At 38.7% G+C, this 24,530-nt stretch overlaps 1 protein-coding gene across 1 annotated transcript in view; it reads left to right on the top strand.

Annotated features, from left to right (window-relative positions):
• LOC126108747 (sperm-associated antigen 7 homolog) overlaps positions 1-24,418 on the top strand; it is an 86,597-nt gene extending 62,179 nt beyond the window's left edge. Inside the window, exon 6 of the mRNA XM_049914091.1 lies at positions 23,459-24,418. Coding sequence (XP_049770048.1) covers positions 23,459-23,622 — 164 coding nt within the window. The 3' untranslated portion in view covers positions 23,623-24,418. The remainder of the gene's footprint in view (positions 1-23,458) is intronic.
• Positions 24,419-24,530: the final 112 nt, after the last annotated feature.

The raw sequence follows: 24,530 nt of genomic DNA on the forward strand, positions 1-24,530 counted from the left end.
CAATTTATAACTAAGACAGTTTATTGGCATTACGTCTTTTAAAGTAATTTGACAATTACAAATTGTGGCCGAGCCACTAGTAGAAACCCAACGTACGCAGTACTCAAATAAACAGTCCGTTAAGAGAAGGTTATTAAAAACTTAATTTGCCAGGCATTTATAGAAACCTTAAGCATAGTAATTATCAAATACTTCACATAGTCACTTCATCAAACTCCTTAAAACCAGTTATTACATTAAGATGGCCTCACTGCACATTCTTCACCAAAATACCCTTATAAACTTACTATTTCAATCTGTTAAAGAAACACTTGTTAGGAGATCAATTACAAACTTAACGTTGCCGGGCACTAATACCCCTCGCTTTATTTTCCCTCATTAAGAAAACAGAATTACTGACAAACTTCAGAAATGCAAACTCCCATATAGGATTTCCCTCAAAATACGTATAATGAAAACAGTTACCAATAAAGGTAACTTACTATTTCAATCTGTTAAAGAAACACTTGTTAGGAGATCAATTACAAACTTAACGTTGCCGGGCACTAATACCCCTCGCTTTATTTTCCCTCATTAAGAAAACAGAATTACTGACAAACTTCAGAAATGCAAACTCCCATATAGGATTTCCCTCAAAATACGTATAATGAAAACAGTTACCAATAAAGGTTGATTAAATGACACTTCAACAATAGTGCCAAGCTGAGATCCAATTACATAACATGGTAGAACCACTTACATAAAAAACTACAGCAGAAACGCTGATCTTTAAAAATAAATGTTCAGGCACTCAGACGTGTTAATAAAAGACTACTAGAAAGAGCTGCGAAGGAACTCAGCAGATGCTATGCGATTTAAAGTTTAGCCAGTTGCTAATATTTAAGGAAACAGGTTCGTATAAGAACAGGTTACATACAATATATGTTTGTACATCTACCAGCTTACCCTGCCATGGCAGAAGGAAGATAAATACTAAATTTTGGAAGGTGGTATGTGAACAACACTCCCGGTAGTGGCCAGGTTCTTAAACACTGCCAGGCCTAGACCTCGGGTGACATTTACTTCCCCTCCCAAGGCACTGGCACAGTCAAAAGTTTTTGCACGAATCACAAAGACATTCCAATAACTCTGGAACATAGAAACACTCAACAGAACCTTTGATTTGATTTATGGGTAAGCATGTAAAGGAACACGTTACACTACTGACAAATCTGCAACTTTGACGTTAAGCATTTTACTCATGGACAATTGTATTAATAGAGTGCAGGCATTTGAAAATGCCAACATAAAATCATTTGATTACAAGAAACACAGACCACTAGTGAAACTTCTGAGTAAACTTTCAAATAACAGCCACCATTTAACTAGGCCAACTGAACTCTTCCACACCATCCTAAAGTTCGACTATGAAAGTCTCATCATAATAATAAAATTTAAATGCCTCAGAGTGTCAGTCAACAAAACACAATTACGACCACTTACTTCATATCACGTACACAATACGAAGGAGCAGGTTCCACAGCTTCACTTCAAATTTAGTTCCCAGCGAAGTCACAGAACTTGTATCTCCAAGCTGCCCATGTCGCCAAAACACTCGACCTATTTCACACCACAACATGTAACGGTCATCATGCTCGTTAGGCAGCCATTGACACTTGTCTCCCAGCGATTGTCATGAGATCTTGAGGGTTACCCCTCGAAGGCTAACAACCAAATCGCTTCACCCGCCAACCCGGAAGATAAGACTCACGAAAAGCAAAGATAGCTTAGCTCAACCACAATCGACCTCAGTGATACATGAACGAAATAACATTGGCGCCAGCTCAAAATTCTCACAAGTGTTCAGTTATATGGTCATGAACAATATATTCCAGGGCTTTGGAAACAGGAGGTAACATGCTGATTGCTCAGTCATTACAAGGCGATTGTGGATTTTCTATCTTAGGGATATCTTGGATTATGCTTTGTTTCCATTTACAAGAGAAAAATTTAATATGTCTGTTAAGGGAACCCGGTCATAAGCGAATGTCCTATGATTGACCATACTAGTGTCAAAAACTATTTTTTCAAATTATCCAGATTTGAAACGTGCGTAAGTTCTCAAATTTTCTTCGAAGTGTATGTCTTATGAGACAATAGTATTGTTATCACAATAGAAATTCCCAAAAGGTATTTGACCTAAAACATTGGGATTTACAAAAAATAATATCTAAGTGTTTTTTAAACCTTTTACTTGACTGCCGTAATTCTGGTACATTTTAATGAAAGTTGTGTAATTAATCTCTGTAACAAGTTTTATTGACATAGATGTATTAGTCTTAGAGAAAATTGTATCCAAAGCTAAAAATTTCATGATTTCAGGAAAATGCATTTAAAGCTATTGCTACAATCTTTTCAGCATACATTCAAAATTAAAACTCACCAAGCTGTCTTCATTGTGGGTTTGTGTGTCCTCCAGCTTACATTTGGTGGCCCTCATTTGAATGGTGGCCTCATTTTGTCATTGGTAGGGCACTTTTCTCAGCCTCCCACACGTTCAGCTCAAGCTTGACAGAAGAACATTCCTCACGTTGACACCAGGTTCCGTGCCCATATTGCTGAAAACTTTCAGCTTTGGCTAACCCATCATTGGAACACAACACTGTAACCAAGATACCAGTTTTTTAGGGGTTTGAGGCCCACAAATACTGTTTTGGGTAAGCATTCCCACTAAGGAGACTTCTGGACAGAGAGAATGACAGGGCTCCTCTGTTACGTTAAAACTTTTTCCTACTGTTAAACTCCCTCTGTCTGACTATATTTACGATCTGTGTGGATAAAATATAACTATAAACACAATAAGTTTACTTCCTAAAATAAGTATTATTTCAAATCAATGACAGAATGCTGAACTGATGTTCAGCTTTTACCTATACTCGCTTATCACCAAGTTGACCAACTTGCATATCAGTGGTCAAAGAATAAATTAAGCATAGACAAAGGAAGTCTGATGCAACCAGGATAAACACAGCTCAGTTGACAGCAGACAGAACGGGATGTGTCATTTAGAAAATACTCTTCCTTTTCTGTTAATATGTACCAAATATACAAAAACCACCATATTGTGGTTCTGGAAGGACTGGAGTGTAACTTAGGGGGACACACCCCTGAACGGGCTGCATTTTTAGTAGCTTTATCTTCACTCTCACAGTGCAACTGATCTATAAATGAGACATAGCTCAAAATTCTTACTTGCAATTAGGGTCATTAGTCAAACCATTTCCCAAAAATCATTGAGATACTTATTAATATTTTGGTACGGACAACAATATTTGTAATAGTATAAAAAACGGAACACTATTTCACTGCAGTACCATTTTCTTTGGAACTACTGACTGCACAGCTTGGAAAAAGTCAGAGTATAGACAACATTCACGTAAGTGTTTTATACCTCCAGTTTCCATCCCTGATGCTGATCTGTGAAAAAGGCAAGTAATTTATTTTACTACAACAAAAATATTTAAAAATGTTACTCAAATATGACCGACATCATCATCATGTTTTAAATTTTTCACCAAATAGTGGGCAAGGGAGGTAGAAGAGGTTATTCTAAATATCTGTGCCAATTTTTGTGAGTTTAACTTCAGTCATTTAGGAGAAAAGTACCCGAATGATGAAAACTCAACTTTTTGGTAAATCGCAAAAGATGATTTACGCATTTATTAACTTACCACTATGCTCCTTTAGAACATTCCAGCTACATGCTCCAGTTGTCCTCCTGTTTCCTTATCCTCCATACTCTTTCTCTTCATTCTTTTCTTTATCCTTGACTCCTTGGTAGCAGATTCTGCAGCTGTCTCTGCTTCATCTACCTGCCGCTTATCAATAGCAGTTAGAGCTGAAGCCATATTCCTTCCCGTCTGGATGTTCAATTTCTTCATGACATTGATTTTTGAAATTGCACTGTCATTGAATCTTATTATTGCATCCATTACACCAGTTTTCAGCACTGTCAGCCCAACGAATACTGGTAGTCCTAATTGCCTTCATTACAGCAAGTGGTAAGGAATGCTTGTGGGTATATTGTATGCCGGTAGCATTGCTCAACCAGTATTTACACCACGAATCTTCTCCTTTTGGACACAAATAATGCTGTGGGGTGTCATCTGTGAAACCATCTTGCCCAAACAGCTCATCTCATGTTCTCCTTATTGCTAGTCTATAATATTGAGTCAAAGAAGCAATTTCACTTTTTGTAAGATGACCTGGACCACCTATGTGTTTTCCGTCTGACAGTTTTTTTCCACTGAAGTCTTTACATAATTTTCTCAGCCGAGTTTCCATTCTTTTTTGTACATGCCCAATACATTCAGGCTTCTCTATCAGTGTGTACCCATATGGTCTGTCATTAGCAACAGTAGTGTGTCCTTTACAGTCTCCATCCCCAAGGTAGCCCACATACCTCACACCACAACTGACCTCTGATCTTCGAAAAATGTTTAGAAATCCTTTTGTTTCCATGTTTCCACTTGGGCCATGAAACATGGGTGCCATTAATTTACTTGAACCACTGTGGCAATGCTTTGTTAGATGTTCGTAATCTAGTAGCTTACCAGTTTCAATAAATGGGGCAGTTACAACCCCATTCAGAGAAGTATGACCTCTCATCTGCCAAGATCCATCAAATGCTGCTACAGTGTCTGTATTCTCAGACAAGGCTACTGCTTCTTCTGCTGCGCTTTTCATTGAATGTTCACTTACACCATATAAAGCACTGTGCATTAATTTATTGTATCTGTAAAACCTCAGTGGAGGCAAATCCATCACTGCACAAAAAGTCTGGGCAGCTCTCCTGCCGCTTCCAATACATCGCATTGCATAAGCAAGCTGAATAGGTAATGTCGACTATCAGTTACTGGCAATGTCATAGTATCACTGTGCATCTTAAACGAGTTACAGGTAATCACTAACTGACTTGAAAGACCTCTTCTTGCTGAAATATCCTCAGAAATGTCAATATTATCTTCACAATTGCAGTACTTACATTTCACAGCACTCTTCAGAAGTCTTCACAGCATATTTAGGTTCACAATAACATTTCCATCATTATTGCTGCTCACAATACTATTAGGCTTGTTCTTATTACATTCAGGAAGCGAAAGTTTACGTCTAGAAGCACTGTCTGTAGAAACAGTTTTCACGGGCAACTTTTGAAGCAACTGATGTGTATTATTCGGTTGTGTTTGGAACTGGTTGCCACGAAACTTTCATTTGGGGCTAAATTTCTTTACTCTTGGCATTTGTAGCACAAGAAACACACACACAGAAACAAAACAACACACAATAACTACAAAATCACACGTGTATGAAATTCCAAAATCATATATTCTCAGATCTTTGTGTACATTCGAACCGTAGCCTTCTAGACATGCCTGTACTTTGGTTCCAGGAGTCAGTGCCTTCTAGAATACACCTGTGTTAATGATCCGTAACTAACGTAACAAACAGGGAGAAAAAATGTAGAAGATAAATCCACATTTGCTTCCCACCCAATCACATAATGTTACTAATATTGAAAATAACATTACAATTTTGCATAAAGTGGAGCATGACTCCCCTATGCACTTTCTGTAAGAAATACAATATTGTAAGCATTTGCACTACGATAAGAACAAAATTATTAAAGAACAGAAATACTCTAAACAATTGTTTTTCGTGATGCCTTTCAAAATGAATTCAATATGTTCAAACGTATATGAACCTAGCACTGTCACTTATTGTTACACCGTATGTGTACCTCACTTACTGTAAACAGCAGCCCATGCTCAGTACTTCAGACTTCATGTTGTGTAAATATCTTGGTTGTGTACAGAGTTAAATTTCCTGATACTGCTTGTTCACCAATGCTGGCTTTCCAGCCTTGACACTTATTCCATCAAGGTTCTCTGAGCTTAATCTCTTGTCTTTACTTTTTTCATATTATTTCTTTTTATGCTGTTCCCTCATATGTGTCTCTATAGATATTTTCTGAACTATGTAATGCTGCGTTTTCTTGTCGTTTGCTGTGCCTCCCCTATTTAAGCATTGCCTCTTCGGAATTCTCACCAGTCTGTATCTGTGCACTTCCATAACACTAGCCTCATAAGTTTGTTCATTATTTATGTTTTCTTGTTAAAATTTGGACAAGTTGTTATACAATGTTATTTACACGGAAGTGCCAAAGAAACTGGTATAGGCATGCATATTTGAATACAGATATATGTAAATAGGCAGAATACGGCACTGCGGTTGGCTATAAGACAAGTGTGTGGCACAATTGTTAGATCGGTTACTGCTGCTACAATGGCAGGTTATCAAGATTTGAGTGAGTCTGAATGTGGTGTTATAGTCAGAGCATGAGCGATGGGACACAGCATCTCCGAGGTAGTGATGAAGTGAAGACTTTCCCGTATGACCATTTTATGAATGTACTTTGAATATCAGGAAGCCGGTAAAACATCAAATCTCTGACATTTCTGTGGTCAGAAAAAGATCCTTCAAGAATGGGACCAACGACAACTGAAGAGAATCGTTCAACGACACAGAAGTGCAGCCCTTCCGCAAATTGCTACAGATTGCAGTGCTGGTCCATCAACAAGCGTCAGTGTGCGAACCATTCAACGAAACATCATCAATATGGGCTTTCAAAGCCGAAGATCCACTTTTGTACCCTTGTTGACTGCGTGACTCAAAGCTTTACGCCTCACATGGGTCCGTCAACATCGACATTGGACTGTTGATAACTGGAAACATGTTGCCTGGTTCGGACAAGTCTCATTTCAAATTGTATTGAGCTGATGGATGTATGCAGTTATGGAGACAACCTCATGAATCCATGGACCCTGTGCGTCAGCAGAGGTCTGTTCAAGCTGGTTGAGGCTCTACAATGGTGTTAGGCGTGTGCAATTGGAGTAATATGGGTCCCCTGATATGCCTAGATATGACTCTTAACAGGTGACATGTACATAAGCATCCTGTCTAATCATGTGCATCCATTCATGTCCAGTGTGCATGCTGACAGACATGGGCAATTCCAGCAGGACTGTGTGTGAGACCCCACACATCCAGAATTGCTACAGAGTGGTTCCAGGAACACACTTCTGAGTTTAAACACCTCCACTGGATGCCAAACTCCCCAGACATGAACATTATTAAGCATAATTGGGACGACTTGCAACATGCTGTTCAGAAAAGATCTCCATCCCCTCATACTCTTAAGGATTTATGGACAGCACTGGAGGATTCATGGTGTCCGTTCCCTCCAACACTACTTCAGACATTAGTCGAGTCCATGCCGCATCGTATTGGGGCACTTCTGCACGCTCGCAGGGGTCCTACATGATGTTAGGCTTGTGTAACAGTTTTTTTCGTTCTTCAGTGTATTTTACATAATGTATTTCATACGATGCTGTATTGTCTTAATGATGTTTGTTGTTACTTTCTCTGTTTTATGTAATTTAATCCATTTGTGCCTTGCTTTTTAATGTTGTTATGTATCTTTATTCAGATAACCAGTTGAAAATAGCTCTGGTTGGTGAAGCTGGTTTTGATGTTAAAAAATAAAATTGCAACTGCTGCTATTAATTTCCAGTTGATTAGTACAGTTTCAAGTACCATTAATCATCATGCTCAACATGCTGGACAGGAAAAAAAAATGTACATTATCAGTTACAGGAACTTAGTATGGTCAGACTCACAAGTGGAAGGAAGACACTCGAAATCTCTGTCTGGCCTCTATGATTTAGGTTTTTAGTGATTTACCTAAATTGTTCTAGGCAAATGCTGGGATGATTCCTTTGAAAGGTGCTTCTGATTTCCTTCCCCATCCTTCCTTACACTCAGGTGCTCTGTCTCTAGTGACCTCATTGTCTGTGAGACATCAAACATTGATTTTCCTTTCTTCCGAAGACTGTATTAGTGCAGCTCTCCACACTCCTCTACCTGAGCAAGCCTCTTTTCATCTCTGCACAATTACCACAACTTCCAACCATTTGAACCTGCTTATTGTATTCCTCTCTCCTTCTACTGTATTCTCCCCCCCCTCCCCCCCCCCCCCCGCCTCCATGCTTTCTTCTGTTAGTAAATAGACTGTTCCTTATTGATTCAGAATGTATCCTATCAACCAGTCCCTTCTTTCTCTCATCCTCTTTTACCTATCTAATCTTCAGCATTCTTCTGTACCACTACATTTCATACACTTTTATTCTCTTCTTGCCTAGAGTGTTTATCATACAAATTTAACTTTCACACAAGGCTACACTCTTGTGAAATCCCTTTATAACAGACTTCCTGACAATGAAGTTTGTATTTTAGGTGAAAAGAGCTCTCTCTCACTCTCTCGTTACATCCTCTCTACTTTGGGCATCATTTGGAATGTTGCTGGCCAAATAACAAAACTTATTGACAGACTTTAGTTTCTCATTCTTTAATCTAATTTCCTCAATGTCACCTGATTTAATTCAAATAACTTCATTAACCTTCTTTCCTTTTGTTGACATTCACCCTATAACCCCTTTTCAAGGTATGATCTGTTCCATTTGGTTGATCTTTAGAAGCCTTTGCCATCTGTGACAGTATTATAATGTCATCTGCAAACATAATTTTTTTTCTCCTTGATCTAAGATTTTACTGTGTCCAAAAGAAACATCTGCAATTGGAATGCATTACCTGTTCTGACTAATGGCAGTCAGATATGAACTTGTAATGCAGTAAACATTGGGAACATGAATTTGGAATTTTTGGGAGAGGAGTAAATGTGTCAGGGACTGACTTGAAAGGAAGAGATAATTATGACTGTAGGTGGTCTGGGCCCCATACAGAGAGGTGAAACAGGGAAACACTGAGACTATGAGAGGTGGGAAGGTGACATTAGGAGATTTGTAGGGGAGATAAAGATGCATGGAGTTGGATATGCGGATGTGTGGGGGATATCTGGGTTGGGAGCAGAGGTCATACAACTCATTATTATTATCAGTATTATTATGATTTATAACAGTAAACACACCAAATGAGTTAACTATGTTGCTTTTCATATTTCATCACTAGTTGGAAACATCCCAAATACCTAGGACTATGTGATGTATAGGTGAATAATTGGTGCAGATTCCAGTAAAGACCCTTTCATAGTTGGCAAATGGATATTTCATCAGTGCCAGTTCTTCTTCTTCTTCTTCTTCTTCTTCTTCTTCTTCTTCTTTTGTTTCACTCTACTATGTTCGGAAGATATTTTCTGTGATTTGGAGTTCTCATAAGTCCTCTGTTTCCTTAAACCAATTTTGTTGTGATTTTCGTTGCAGAAATAGTAATTTTTTTTCTGTTCTGAGGATGTGTCCATAAAAATCAGTTCTTCGTTTCCTAATATTGTTTGAGATTTTTTCAGTAGTTTGATAAAGGATTGCATTTTTTACATGAACTAATTTGTTGTTTTGAAATCTGGGGCCAAGGATTTTTCTTAATATCTTCCTTTCTTTCATCTCCGACCTTTCAACCGGGCGATGGTTGGTGCTGGACAATGTTTCCGCTGCATACAGGACTTCTGGTTTGATTACTGTATTGTAATGTCTTATGTTTGCATTCCATGACAGAAACTTGTTGTTGTGCGTGTGTTTGGTGAGTTGGAACACCAGGTCAACTTTACTTCTTCTAAATTCCCTTTCCTTTTTCTCAAGGGCGTTCCAGCTGATCAGTTCTCCAAGATATTTAAATTCTTTGACAATGCCAGTTTTGGAGGATTTCTTATGTTCATCAGTATCTTGACCTTTTCAAAGGAGATTTTGAGACCTATTTTTTTCAGCTGTTTTTGTAGTTTAAGGATGTGTTCTGTGGCTTCTTCCTAGGCCTTGGCTGGTAGGGCCATATCGTCTGCAAAGGCTAGACAATTGACTTTGATGTTTTGTTTTTTGTTCCTAGTCAGAGTCCAGTATGGATCTTTGTGTTCCACTCTCTGACTACTTTTCCTAGGACACATAAATAGCAGTAAAGTGAGTCATCTTGCCATGCACCAGTTTTTATCTCAAAAGAGTTGGAGAGTCCACCCATGAATTTGAGTATGTAGTCATAAGGGTTTCTCTTATTTAGTTAGTTGTTTTGTTGCCTAGGTTTAACTCTTTTAGTATAGAGGTGAGATATTTCTGGTCATTTGAGTCATATGCTTTCTGAAAGTCAATGAAAGTGAAAACATGATTTTGCTCTTGATTTTTTGTATGCCGTGAGGTTTAGGTTGTCCTGGGCAGGATCTCCCTTTCCTGAAACCTGCTTGGTATTCTCAAAGTTGCTGGTGTACTTGGAGTTCTGTCCTGTGTAGTAGGACTCTAGAGAATATCATATATGTTATATCTAGGACTGAGTTGTTGGAGTTTGTTTTGGACGCTTTCTTGTGGAGCGGGTATATGAGATCTGTCTTCCATTCAGCTAGTATTCTTTAATTTGACCAGATTTCTTCAAAGATGCTTCAGAGAGAATCTATGGCATTTTTGTTGACATTTTTCCAAAGTTCAGCTGTGATTTGGTTTTCTACCAAGGCTTTATACTTTTTGAGATTTGAAATAACTGTCTGTAGTTCTTCAGTGTAGGGTGGTTCATAGTTAGGGTTTGTTATTGTTGAGGTCTTAAAGTCCATTTTTCTATGGGTTCTTCACAGTTGAGAATGTTTCTAAAATATTCTGCCAATATTTTGCAATTATCCCTGTTGTTGTGAGTAATATTTCCATCTTTGTCTTGGAGCGGTAGGGTTGGTGGGCTGTATTTGGTGTGTGTGTGTGTGTGTGTGTGTGTGTGTGTGTGTGTGTTTTTTTAAAGGTGTTGTGGAAGATCCTTATGTTGCTTTTGATGAAGTCTTCGTTGATCTGAAAGAGGAGTTAGTCTTATTGGGCTTTCTTTATTCCTTTGGTATTTTTGCTCACTATTTTTCTTATGATTAAAAAGTTTTGTCTGTTACATTCATTTTTCTGTGATTGCCACTGTTGCCATGTTTTTCTTCTTAGTTCAATCAGTCTGTCGCATTCTTCTGTCCACCAAGCATGTTTCTTGGCGTTGGTTAAGGATGCTAATTGTTTGGCTTTACTTATTAGGCTTTCATGTATTTGACACCAGATTTGGTTTTGCATGCCTTCAGTTGTGAGGGGAAACTCCTCGGAGTTTATTATCTTTTTTGAATCTCATTTTATTCTTTTAGGGTTGGAATGGCTTTGAGTTTTATTTTAGAAAGTTAGCAATCAGAATCTTGGTTGTCTTCTCTGAGGACTTTGACATTTTGTATTTCTTTATGGATCTTTACTTTGTTGCCACTTGATCAAGTTGGAATTCAAGTAGGTGTGGATTCAGTGGAACCCATGTTTCCAGGGTAGCTTTTTAAAGGCTGTGGATGTAAGGATAATGTTGTATGCTTGGCATAATTCTGTCAGTCTGGTGCCATTTTGGCTAGCTCTATTATGTGCTGAGTAGTTTCCAACAATTTTTTTGCATTTCTTCTTCTTCTTCTCTATCTGGGCATTAAAATCCCTCAGAAGTAGGACATTGTGTTTTTCTGGTATTTTTTGCACATCATCGTCGAGTTAGCCCTAAAAACATTCCACCCTTTTTTTTTTTTTTTTTTTTTTTATTGTCGTCATTTATGGGGGCAATGGGGGCATATGCAGTCACGATGGTGTATACTTTATTGGAAGATTTGAAGATATGTGTAGAGTCTCTTTCTGATTGTGATTCAATATCGATAATTTATTTTTATTATTATTTTGAGCTTTTCCTCATTACAGAGGCTTATCTCCAACATAATAATTTACTTGGAAATTACAATACAAACAATAAACGTTCTTAAACTACATTCTCAAAATATTCCTCCAGGTGTTTCGATCTTGTGTGTCCTCTTCCTCTGCGCCCATTCTCCTCATTGTGTGCTGTACATTTTGGAGCCAGGTGGTCATAGGTCGTCCTCTTCTTCTCCCCTCCAGTTCCCACTCCAGTATCAATTTTGGTATTCTGGCTTTCTCCATTCGTCGTCCACGTCCGTACCACTGTAATTTCTTCCTATCCATTACGTCATATATTCTTTCTTTTATTTCCATTCTCCTTATTACTTCGGTGTTCCTTATATTTTCTTTCCTAGAGATTCTTGCCGATCTTCTCCAGAAGTCCATCTCTAGAGCTTGTAATTTTTTAATGTGCTTCATGTTAATTGTCCAAGTCTCCGTTGCATACAGAACCACACTCTCTAATATGGATTTGTATATTAATTTTTTAGTTCTGCTCATTACATTCCTGCTCCGTAAGACTGAGTTAAGCATCCCAATGACCCTCCGTCCGCTACTAATTCTTTTATTGATTTCTGACTCTGATTTTCCCTCGATTTCTAAAATGGATCCCAAATAACAGAAAGTGTTTATCTTTTTAATTTTCTTTCCTTCAATGTATAGCTCATCTGAACCATTAGTCAAGTATTCTGTTTTTTGGTTATTAATCTTCAAACCCCAAGTTTTGTATGCTACTGCTAGTTGATTGCACATATAGTTAGCATCCTCCCCATCTTGTGCTATGACTACTTGATCATCAGCAAATAATAAATGATGTAGGTAAACTCCATCTCTTATTTCTAATCCCATACTATTACATTTATGAGACCATGTTCTAAGGCTAATATCTATATAGATTTTAAATAATGATGGTGACATGGGACAGCCCTGTAAAAGGCCTTTGCTTGTTCTAAATTTCTGTGAAAGTTTATTACCAACTTTCACTTGGCAAATGTTATCTTTATACATCTGTTGTATTATTTTGATCAAGGAAGGGTTTATGTTTGCCATATGTAGTGCTCTCCAAAGTAATTTTCTTGGAACAGTATCATACACTTTTTCTAGATCTATGAAAATTAATCCTATACTTTTTGATTTTTCCCTATGTTTCTCCAAATTCTGTCGTAATGTGAAAATATGGTCTACACATGATCTCCCAGCCGTGAATCCACATTGTTCTTCTTGGGTTCTAAAATTTTTTTCCAGTTTGTTTTTAATTACTTTCGCAAAAATTCTCATTAATGTGTTTGTAACACAAATTCCTCGATAGTTTGAAAAAATTTTGCGATCCCCTTTCTTAAATATTGTATTAATGTAACCTAGCTTCATCTTGTTGGGTATTGAATCTCCATGTATCATTTTGTTGAAGAGCTGTGTTATCAGTTTCACAATTTTGTCACCACCATATTTCAGACACTCCAGATTGATATTGCCTGGTCCCGGTGATTTACCATTCTTTCCTGTTCTCAACGCCTGAAGTACTTCACTGTCTAAAATCTGGATCTCATCATCTTCATGTCCTTTATCTTCCCCTGTTCCTTCTCCTAGATATTCTTCTCTGTCCTCATTTAATAATTTTTGGAAATACTCTTCCCATTCCTTTTGTGTTATTAGTTGGAGATTAGTTTTGCTTTTTGTATCCTGTCGAAGCCCTTTCAATACTGACCATGCTTCTTTTGCTCTCCCAAATCCTAATTTGCTATTCACCTTGGCACATGTTCTTTCCCATGCTTCATTTTTTGCCATCCTTATTTTTTTCATCACTTCATTCTTCTTTTCCTTATATATTGATCTTGTTTCTTCTGATTTATCATTCAACCACTGAAGGAATGCATTTCGTTTTTCTCTAACGAGGACCTCTAGTTCCTCTGACCACCACTCTGCTGCTCGGTTGTGGTTGCTATCTTTTTTACCCAACACCTCTGTTGCTATGATTTTCACATTAGCTTTTATATAGTCGTATATTTCCTCTGTACTTCCTTCAAATGATTCAACCAGTTTCCTTTCCATCCTGGCCGCAAAGAGTGTTCTGATACTTTCGTCTTGTAGGCTGTCAATATTAAAAGGTAAATTTTCATCTTTCTCTGTCTGATTCGTTTTATTTATGTTACTTGTATTACTCCTTGCATTCTTCCATGGCCAGAAAGACTTCAATGTTGATAATGGAATTCAACTTATTTTTGTCTGTTATGAAGCCAGTTCCAATGTGTGGTGAGCTGTTTTTTTTTTTTTTTTCTTCATATTCTAAAACCTCCAGAATCGAAATTGTTTTCATCCAAGAATCTAGTTTCCTGTATGGGCGTTATCAGACATTTGTGGTTCTTAGGGCTGTCTGTAAGGTGTTTTAATCTTCCAGTTTTTAGAAGAGAATTGATGTTGAAAGTAGCTATGTAACTTCGTTTTCTATACTCAATCTTGTTTGAGGTTTCAAGATGCTCCAACTCATCTCTGTGTTATGCTGTAGACTCCCCATTACCTAATTGTCTGCTTCTCTTGGGTGCGGTGTATTGTTCACCTGGGGTAATTTGTTTCACATCACGCTCTTCCGTGACTGATGGTATTGTGTATGGGGTGGCACCTGCTGTTAGAGCCACTGGTTTACAACCACGTTTATTAGCCCTGGAGGTTTTTCTCAGATGACCCTAACCTGGGGAACAGACAATGACCAAAGGGCACCCAATCTGTGGACAGTCACCTTTGGTTTTTGATTTCTGTGTTGGTCAGCATGTGGTATTTTATTTCCCATTTACCCTGCATATCTATAGAGCCTTCTCCTATCCAACACCTGGGGACGGACCTGGTAGGGGAACAGTAACCCCCTGGGATTACTACTACTACTACTACTACTACTACTACTACTACTGTTATGCTGCTGGCAAAGGAGGAAAGATGATGGTGTCCTTACCAGACTTGGAAACCTCTCCACACTGTCTCACATAATTAGGACATATAATACCGACGATTATCAGCGTATCGGATAGAGAGGTGACTCTAGTGGCCCTCTCATTACTGAGGAATAAGTTATGTGCCAACTCTGGTTTGACCCTTTCTCTTGTCTCATCATCATTGTCATTGTCCACAACAACAATAAATGTGATACTATGCTATAGACACTCTCCTCACAGTGGCTTGCACGAAGAAGTTACAACTGACCAACATCTGACATGCAAAACATTATGGTGGCATTGACTTGAAGATGGAAGGAAGATTAGAGTTTATTTTGCTGTCAACAAGCAGCTCATTAGAGACTGAGGAGAAACACAAAATGTTTCAAGGATGAGGAGGGAAATCGGCGTTACCCTTTCAAAGGAACCATCCTGGCATTTGCCTGGAATGACGTAGGGAAATCACGGAGTGCTAAATCTGTATGGCCAGGTGTGAATTTGAACCATCATTTTCCTGAATGCGAGTCTAGTGTGCTATGTTAACTTGAAGAAGTGGCTTCAGTCTATGAATCACATAGCTAAATAAATAATACAGTTTCGAGTCCAATGCATTTTGGACCAGCAACTCCAATTACAAGGACTGAATAATGTTATTGAGACTTACGTCCTTCATTTTATTGTCTTCATTCGGACACAGACCATGGGTGAACAGTATCCGTGAGGTTTTCATGGGTATTCACACTTCAACAAAATTTGTCATGTCTATTAATATACTGATGTACATTACAGAATAGTGTCAAATTTCATGAAGTGCAAGTGGTACTTTTTCTGCAGCTGAAGAAAGGTAATATATAAAATGAAGCAGACATAACTCTCCAAAGTATTAATCAGTCCTTGGAAATAGTGTGGCAGATCTGAAATATTGCGGACTTAATAGGATCATCAGAGAAGTTATTTTACTATGGATCTCCTCCTAATAGCAAATAACATTTAGAATCTTTTTTATATACAGGAAGAATATGTACACAGTTGTGAATATTACATATATAGTAGTACAGGACCTCAAACAGAACTACAATTAAGGTTTAATCAGATGGAAACAAAACAATTAAATAAATGACAAACTGTTACGTGCTCATTATTACTAAGTACAATTTTGGTAGTCTCCTCAAGTGTGCTGCCGGATTCTAAAATCAATACAATTTGATCTTTCGGTGATCCATCCGTCTACTGTCTTCAGGAGAGCACTGCTGCCACTGCGTCCCACTGAAAACTGAACTAAGACTGTAAATTTTCATCCTATGCAGGCCTTATATATCGTACACGGTGCATGCACTTCCCGTCACAGTTGCTGCTCCCCTAGACAGGACTCGGAGAACCACTCGTGGTAGAACACCGGTACCAACTATATACTGCACTCAGAGACTATCTTCAAACACTCGAGCTGGTCACACCAAAGAGCATTGCGTTTTCATGTGAGATAGCAGAATGTGAAACCCTGGGCTAAGAGGAAAACGCTTGTCTTTATTAATCAAATTATCTGCCAATCTAATTTCAATTGCCTCTTTTCAAACATTGTTCCAAAACCTGGAAGAACTGGCAACCATTGTAGTCTCATCAACTTTCGTCCCATGACCCTTGTTCACAGTGTTTCAGTACCACCGATTTTCTCAGCTGCTGTAGCCTTTTGTGAATTTCCATATTGATATCGAATTTTGTATATGCCAAGCATTGTAAGTCCCAAATCATCTTTGACAGAGCTGAGTAGTGCCCTAATCTTGGAAGTGGATGGAACACATTCTTAAATTTAAACCCCTTAAAGTTCTTCCAGTCTTAAACAATACAGCCCAAGTTTAAGGAATAGAGGCCACAGATCTATTCTTGTCCTGATGCACCTCCAGGAATGGCCTAAACTCCGTAGCCTGAAGAATCTGCTTCACTGAGTATCTCTTTTCCCTAAACACAGCCATCAAATATGCAATTTCCTGGATTATCACAAAATCAGCCAGAGTAGTGTTGATGTCTGCAGCACTGTGCATTTCACAGAGTAACAGAGCAAGCAGAGTTTCGCAAGATCTCTGTTTCCGAAATCCGTGTTGATTTTTATAAAGGAGATTTTCATTCTCCAAAAAGTCATAATATGTAAGCATAAAACATGTTTGATAATTCTACAACAGATTTAGGTGAGCAATACAGGCCTATAGTAATGTGTGTGTCCTGTGCGCCTTCTTGAAAATGGGATGACGTGTGCTTTTTACTGGTCACTAGATACCCTTTGTTTCTCCATTATTTTGCATAATCTGTGTAGAATCATTGACATATCTCATCTTGTCCAGAAAGTTTTCGACTACTAAGCTTTTCTATTTTGCGATTGTTTATCTCAGTATCTGCCATTTCAGCATTCGCACGGTGAATGAAAGGAGGGATGGTTTTACGGTCTTTTGCAATGGGATATTATTGAGGCTGGAAATGTTGTTACACAGTATTAGGATGATGTCTGCGTGGAGCAAATAATATTTTAATTGGCACACTTACCTTTGTCCTGCTGGTCTCTGACAGTTCCCCCTTCATTTTGTGTTCCCTCATCCTCCAAACAAGCGGGTCCCGCTCGACCTAAGATCTGAGTTCCTTGCCATTTTCTCTTGCTGAGGAATGGACATAAAGGAGTGAAAGCTTAAAGAAATTTTTTCCTACTTTTAAGTGCTTCCAGCAATGAGTTCATGGATTTTCATATCCTGAAGGTAGTATTAGCCAGCCCTTCTGTATCCTTGTGATTTCACAGTTCCTCAATTCAAATATTCTTTGAAAATGATGCACTCTTTATTATTTGAGCAGTATAGGTAACAGCTCATTAAACAAGTGAGGTGCAGAGTTGTCAGCAGTAGGGTTCTGGGTGGCAAAATCATAAAAATATATTAATCCAGTTTTGATCATGAGGCATTCCTTTCTCTTCTGTACTTCATAAATAAGTTTCACTAGATTATACAGCCATGTAGATTTATTCCATGAACATCTGCAAATGTAATTTCAGTGTTGATATCAAAATTACACGGAAACAAACTAGGAGCTTTTTTACCATATTAGATGTATACATTTTTGAATGTAAATTCCTTCTTGCCGATTCTCAACTTCACCTACTCTGAGGGACCCCTGTAATGGTCTGCGTGGTGTTAGATGCTCCATGACGTGTGTGGCATAGGACCTCCAAATGTCACACTCCACTGAAGGAGCACCTCAAACAAATAACAGTACATGTCATACCACACACAAAAAAATGCAGGCCTATGTGTTACTTGAAACATATGTTTTAACGTGACATTAATAAACATTATGTTTAGTCATTTATGTAAGACACAAGTGTACAGGAAACTTTGCATCTATTACCCAAGAGGGAAAAGTCCGGACTCTAACTATTCAGAATTCTGTACTCTCACACCAGTAGTCACATAAATAATGCAGAGAACTTCTTTGCTTGCCTTAGCCTTCTGATGAAATCGGAGCCAGAGCACACGAGTGCCCCCCCCCCCCCCCCCCTCCTCCACACACACACACACACACACACACACACACACACACACCTGCATAGCTACATTGGCGTGACAGAATACACTGTGCTGATGGCACTGCAACTCAACTGGAGTGAGGGGTTGCATCTTTTGGAATGGGTGGGAGGAGAAAGGAAATAGGGAGCAGGTGGGAGGGTAAGGGAAGGGTGGCTGATGGCTGTGATGGAGAGGCAGCGGGTGTCCCGAATATGAATTTGGCACCGGTGAGCTTGCTCTGATCGCAGGCTGGGGCGTTGTGTGCAGCACACGATGATGCGAAGGAGTGCATTGGGAGGGGAAGGCAGAACGGAGGAGAAAGAGGACTTGGAAAAAAGCATGTGGATGCAGGATGAGTGAAGATGGCACCTAAGTAAATAAATCATATTAGTAACTCGAATACTCCATTCAGTTGTAGTACTTACCACTAATATTGCAAAGCTGATTTAATGTTCACTGTAAGTATGTTATGTTAAAATGTTTGAATTGCGTAACTTTCACTGGTAGCAGTCATCTAGAAGATGTATCACTCCATCAAAAACACCAGTATTCGGGCTTAGATCTTTGTAAGTACTATACTGAAGTGCTAGTTTCTTCTTTCAGTGTAATTCGACGTTTTCAACCAAATACGATGTTGACAAGACAGCACGAATTACAAAAGAACTGTTTACAAAGCTTTTCCAGAAGCCAAAAGACAATTTTCAAGAGTCTGCAGAGAATAACATGGCCGTTAGATGTGCAATCGGCAGGGTGTGCATGCGGAGAGAGGTAGTGGTGGGGGTTACGGACAGGCGCTGTACGGGAAATGCCGAGTGCTGGAGGAGAAGTGCCAGTCTAAACTGAAGCCTACGCTCACATTTTCTGTAAATATGAAGTGGGGCCCCTTGGCGACAGGAAGGGCATCCGGCCACCCCTTCAAATTAGCACGCCAAATCTGGTTAACCGTATCAGCAGACCCCGCACGTCGGGATTAATGCTTGGAAACAGAGAGAGTAAGTGGGGCCCCTTCACACCCGTACTTGCTTTGTGACCATTCAAGAAGATTTGTTACTTCTGCTTTGGTTAGTATCTAAAAAGACTTCCACTGAAAATACAACAAAAAACAGCAATTTATTTTCACCTGGCTTGTCAACCATTTCTAACTTTCAGAAAAGTGCCACAAGTGGCGAATTTTGAGTGAAAACTACACATTGCTCTTGTTTCCCTGTTAAAATTTGCTTCTTTTGCCAAAACACAGCAGGGTTTACACAGTCTCACCTCACTGATGTGTTGTGCAGACACAGTTGCATGAGAACACTGAAACAGTGGTTTATTTTAGTAAGTGAGGAAAAGTAAGGTCAATAGCTTTTGAAAAAAAGGTGTAATGTCTTTACTTGTATTGTTCCAAAACCCATAGCATTTCTCCTTTCACCATGTGTCGATGGCCCTTAAAAATTACATCCTTTCGTTGAAAAAGTCTATAGTTAGTGGAATGACTCGATAGATAATAACTGTAACATATAATAACCGTGTGGCAAAATACTCTCCTCATTGCGTGCTGTCATTTACCAAAATCTCAAACTGTTTATGAAATACGAGGAATGTGGATATTTCACTCTGGCTTTATCACTTACAAGCACGATCACAAATGAGTGTGCTAGATCAGATCAATTTTCTTGAGATTGGTGACAGATAGAGACCTCCACCCAAGTCTAAAGAAAAATTCAATACATTGCCTAAATTTCATATGCAGCAACATATGTAATATGCACCAAACACAACAACATCTCGACCCCTAATTTTCCTTCCAACCTTTTTCGAATTTTGCAGAGTGTCTTACTTTCATGCAAATGTCACAATAACTATGACCATTAAAAAAAATGATGGGCACATCATTATGAAGCTATAAGTAACGCAAAATGAAATTTTTTAACAAATAGTTTCTGTAAAATCATTTGAAAAAAATTGCATGTCATGCATCTCGATTCTGTCCTTGGCAACTGGCTGAAAGGGGGGCAAACACTGTCAGCCTCCCCTTGCGAACAAACAAATGAACTTGCTCAGCATTTCTGATGGAAATTGGTCACTGTGCATCGGCCACCGTATCCTTCGTGGACTCTTGACACTCTTGCGTGTGTCTGACTACTTTGTACAACCAGCCACTACATACTCATACTGATACATCCCTTGTTTCTTCCCCCCCCCCCCCCCCCCCCCCCCCCCCATGTGATCTCATAACTAGAGACACTGTTACAGAACAGATGAATTATGAACGGTTTATGAAGATATAAATTGTAATTGTAAAAATTAGAAACTCATGTGTTATTGAGTAATGTGAATTAGTTTATCTTTTAAAATTTATGACTTTGTTTACATTTGCTTATATGCGATTTATAATCATCAGGACAACTGATTATCTGGGGGGTTTTACATTCTTGAATTTTAATTATAGAAAACATTTATGTTAGGTTTAAAAACCATAAAGAAACTGTAATAACACAAAAGTATCTTAATGCATGAAGTACTTTTGCAAACACCGAGAAGCATATGTATTCAAACAAAAGTGACATCAGAAACTTCAGTAGAACAATTGGCATTCAAATATTTGTATTGTATAAAGAGCAGATCTCAGATCATATTCCTAGATTTCCAGAAGGCTTTTGATACCTTTCCTCACAAGCGACTATTAATCAAATTGTGTGCATACAGAGTATTGTCTCAGTTGTGTGACTGGCTTCGTGATTTCCTCTCAGAGAGCTCACAGTTCGCAGTGATAGACGGTTAATCATCAAGTAAAACAGAAGTGATATCTGGTGTTCCGCAAGGTACCGTATTTACTCGAATCTAAGCCGCACCTGAAAAATGAGACTCGAAATAAAGGGAAAAAAAATTCCCAAATCTAAGCCGCACCTGAAATTTGAGACTCGAAATTCAAGGGGAGAGAAAAGTTTTAGGCCGCACCTCCAAATCGAAACAAAGTTGGTCAATTGTAATATGAGACACAATTTAGGTCGAATGAATGACGATACAGCTACAGTAGTTTGGTTAGAGTCGAAAGCTTAGCAGTTAAGCTTTAGCAGGTAGCCATTGCTATGCGTCAGGCGCTCCGTTCGTATTTATACGGATACCCTTCTTTTTCACGTGCTTCGTCTGGTTTGAACCGATTGCGTATTTTGCTTTGATCTGATAAGTGCCGTTTTCTATGTTATAGGTGTTTACGTCAGTCACTCTAAATGCATTACTATACTGTGTCATGCATTGTTTGACGCATTCGATAGTGCGTGTTTACGGCCTGTCGCTGCTCGCGGCATGGCTTGCTTTTGTGCACGCTACCGCCGCCTACAATTAAAAAAAGAGAGGAATCGTCTCATTAGCGAAACAATGGCAAGAGACTGCTATTTGTTGTTACTTACACTGCTGCTTTCTTTGATAATGATCAGCAAGAACCAAATAATAGACTGCGTATGATAGAACATGTTCTGAACGAGAGTATGGTGAAAATTTTTCTCCGTTTGAAACTCTTTGCGGCCGCTTCTTTAGTACATCAAATTCTGCACAGAAATTAGTCATCTTAGATTTAAAAATCTAGTCAGTTGCCGTGCTTCATTTCTGACTGTATCACTATTATGCATAAGAGTAATACGAATATAAACATGACACGATACGTATATTCTTCCGCGTTTGCTGTTGTCTCACCCTAGTTTCGTAGTTTATTTGGCAGACAGGATTTAAATGAGATAGAAGCAAACACGAAAGTATACATGGCAAAATGTTTATATTCGTATTATTCTTATGGTGAAGAGAATACGGCATGTGATTCACATTTCATCAGGTTCCTATTAGCAACCATCTCTTCTCACAGGTAGGAAAAAATTCAGAACGTAGAGTTGGCCATATTGACAAAAACCCCAGTATTACCAGTTGGATTTTCGTAGTACATTGAAATTCGAAGATGAACAATACGGAATTTGTATTTACTTCGTTGGATAATGTATGAAAAAGCAGTGGTCGAAACTCGGGCGGAGAAAAAAAACTCGTCTTCCAATTTTTTTTTAATTTTATTTACTGACGCAGAGGTTTTGGCGCCAGTATTTATCTTTGTGCGTACAAAGGATGCCTGTGTAGCGCTACATATATTCGACGGCAGAAGTTAGTTGTGGCGGCACCTATCAACATTTTTCAGAACTTCCACTTGCTTTGCACTCGATTCTAAGCCGCAGGCGGTTTTTTGGATTACAAAAACCGGAAAAAAAGTGCGGCTTAGATTCGAGTAAATACGGTAGTGTCATAGGCCCTCTGCTGTTCGTAATTTATGTAAATGAGGTAGGTGATAATCTGAGCAGCCACCTTAGACGGTTTGCAGATGATGCTGTAATGTACCGTTTAGTAAAATCATCAGACAATCAATTTCAATTACAAAATGATCTAGAGAGAATTTCTGTATGGTGCGAAAAGTGTCAATTGGCACTAAACAAAGAAAAGTGAGAGGTCATCCACATGGGTACTAAAAGAAATCCTATAAATTTTGGGTATACGATAAATTACACAAATCTAAGGGATGTCAATTTGACTAAATACCTAGGAATTACAATTATGAGCAACTTAAATTGGAAAGATCACATAGATAATATTGTGGAGAAGGCGAAACAAAGACTGTGCTTTGTTGGCAGAACACTTAGAAGATGCGACAAACCCACTACAGAGACAGCTTACATTAGACTTGTCCGTCCTCTGCTGGAATATTGCTGCGTGGTGTGGGATCCTTACCAGGTAGGATTGACGGACGACATGGAAAAAGTGCAAAGAAGGGCAGCTCGTTTCGTGTTATCGTGCAATAGGGGGGAGAGAGTCATTGATATGGTACGCGAGTTGGGGTGGCAGTCACTCTTAACAAAGGTGGTTTTCTTTGCGGCGAGATCTATTTACAAAATTTCAATCGCCAACTTTCTCTTCTGAATGCAAAAATATTTTGTTGACACCCACCTACGTAGGGAGAAATGATGATCGTAATAAAATAAGAGAAATCGGAGCTCAAACGGAAAGATTTAGGTGTTCCTTTTTCCCATGCGCCATTCGAGAGTGGAATGGTAGAGAAGTAGTATGAATGGTTCGATGAACCCTCTGCCGGGCACTTAAGTGTGAATTGTAGAGTAACCGTGTAGATGTAGATGTGAGGCATTATTTGGCATTCCATTGTTTCATATTAACACTTGTCAGTGTGAATTAAACTGAAATTGTAACATTCCAGTACCTAGTGAGAACAAGAAGGATGTCCGATCGATTGAGCAGACACTGGCTGACCTCCAGAGGCGGAAACGTCAGAAGGTGGATGGTGGAACTCGTCAGGAATCACCCCCACCGGGCAACGAGGGGCCGATGGAGCCATCCGAGGCTGCTAAGTCTTCGGCCTGAGGGCAGTGCCAGCATTCAGTCTCGTACGGGACTTTTAGAGCCTGCTTGTGGATTACCAGAGAGACACACAATATCACTCGGAAATCGGCAGGTTCAGTAGTGTCTTGCAAAACCCACGTTTTATGCTTCGTACCTTTGTGACTTAATTCCTATTATAATCATTATATGTGCTCAATGAAATATGTTTTGGTTTATTACAAAGTTCATTGACTAAACTGAGTGTTTCGTAGCAAACCCTTGCTGTTTTGAAGTCCTCTGTTATCTGGGGCATATGCTGTTTGGTGTGTTTTCATGACTGAGTGCTATACATCAAAATAGCTGACTTTTCTTGCTCATAATTTACCTTTCATCATTTTTGTGCTTCTGACAATTCCTGCCATAGTTTATAGAAGTGACGAACTTTGTAGTTTTCTTTTATCAGATAATTCTCAGTCGTGATTTGTGTGTGTTCAGTAGTTTGCTAGGTAATAAGTGATAGAAAGCAAATACCCAGTGGTGGGGCACTGTACGTTCCTAACGAATCGGGTTTTCATTTAGTGCCTTACAGAGCCAAATGTTGTCAACATCTTTTTCGGTAACTTCTGAATCAGAAAATGGCATAAAGATTACAGGTGTGTTGTGTGTGATCTGTGTGTTCCAGATCACAAAGAAGATTCATTTTATTAAACTATATTGTCTTTTGTGCTACAATTCAATCATTTTCAGATTTTTCCAGCACACAGTGTTTCTGTACAATATTGTTTGTAATATTTATGTCAATATTTATACAAAATTGAATTAAATGATGTATAATCAGCATTTTGTGTTATTTCTTTTTTAAAAGCCAAGAACAACTTCATGTAAACGTGTATTATTATGTTTTGCATGCTGATGCATCACATAGAAAAATCAACTGCTCATGACAGATT

Source organism: Schistocerca cancellata, chromosome 11 (assembly GCF_023864275.1).
Source record: "Schistocerca cancellata isolate TAMUIC-IGC-003103 chromosome 11, iqSchCanc2.1, whole genome shotgun sequence".
Lineage (NCBI taxonomy): Eukaryota > Metazoa > Arthropoda > Insecta > Orthoptera > Acrididae > Schistocerca > Schistocerca cancellata.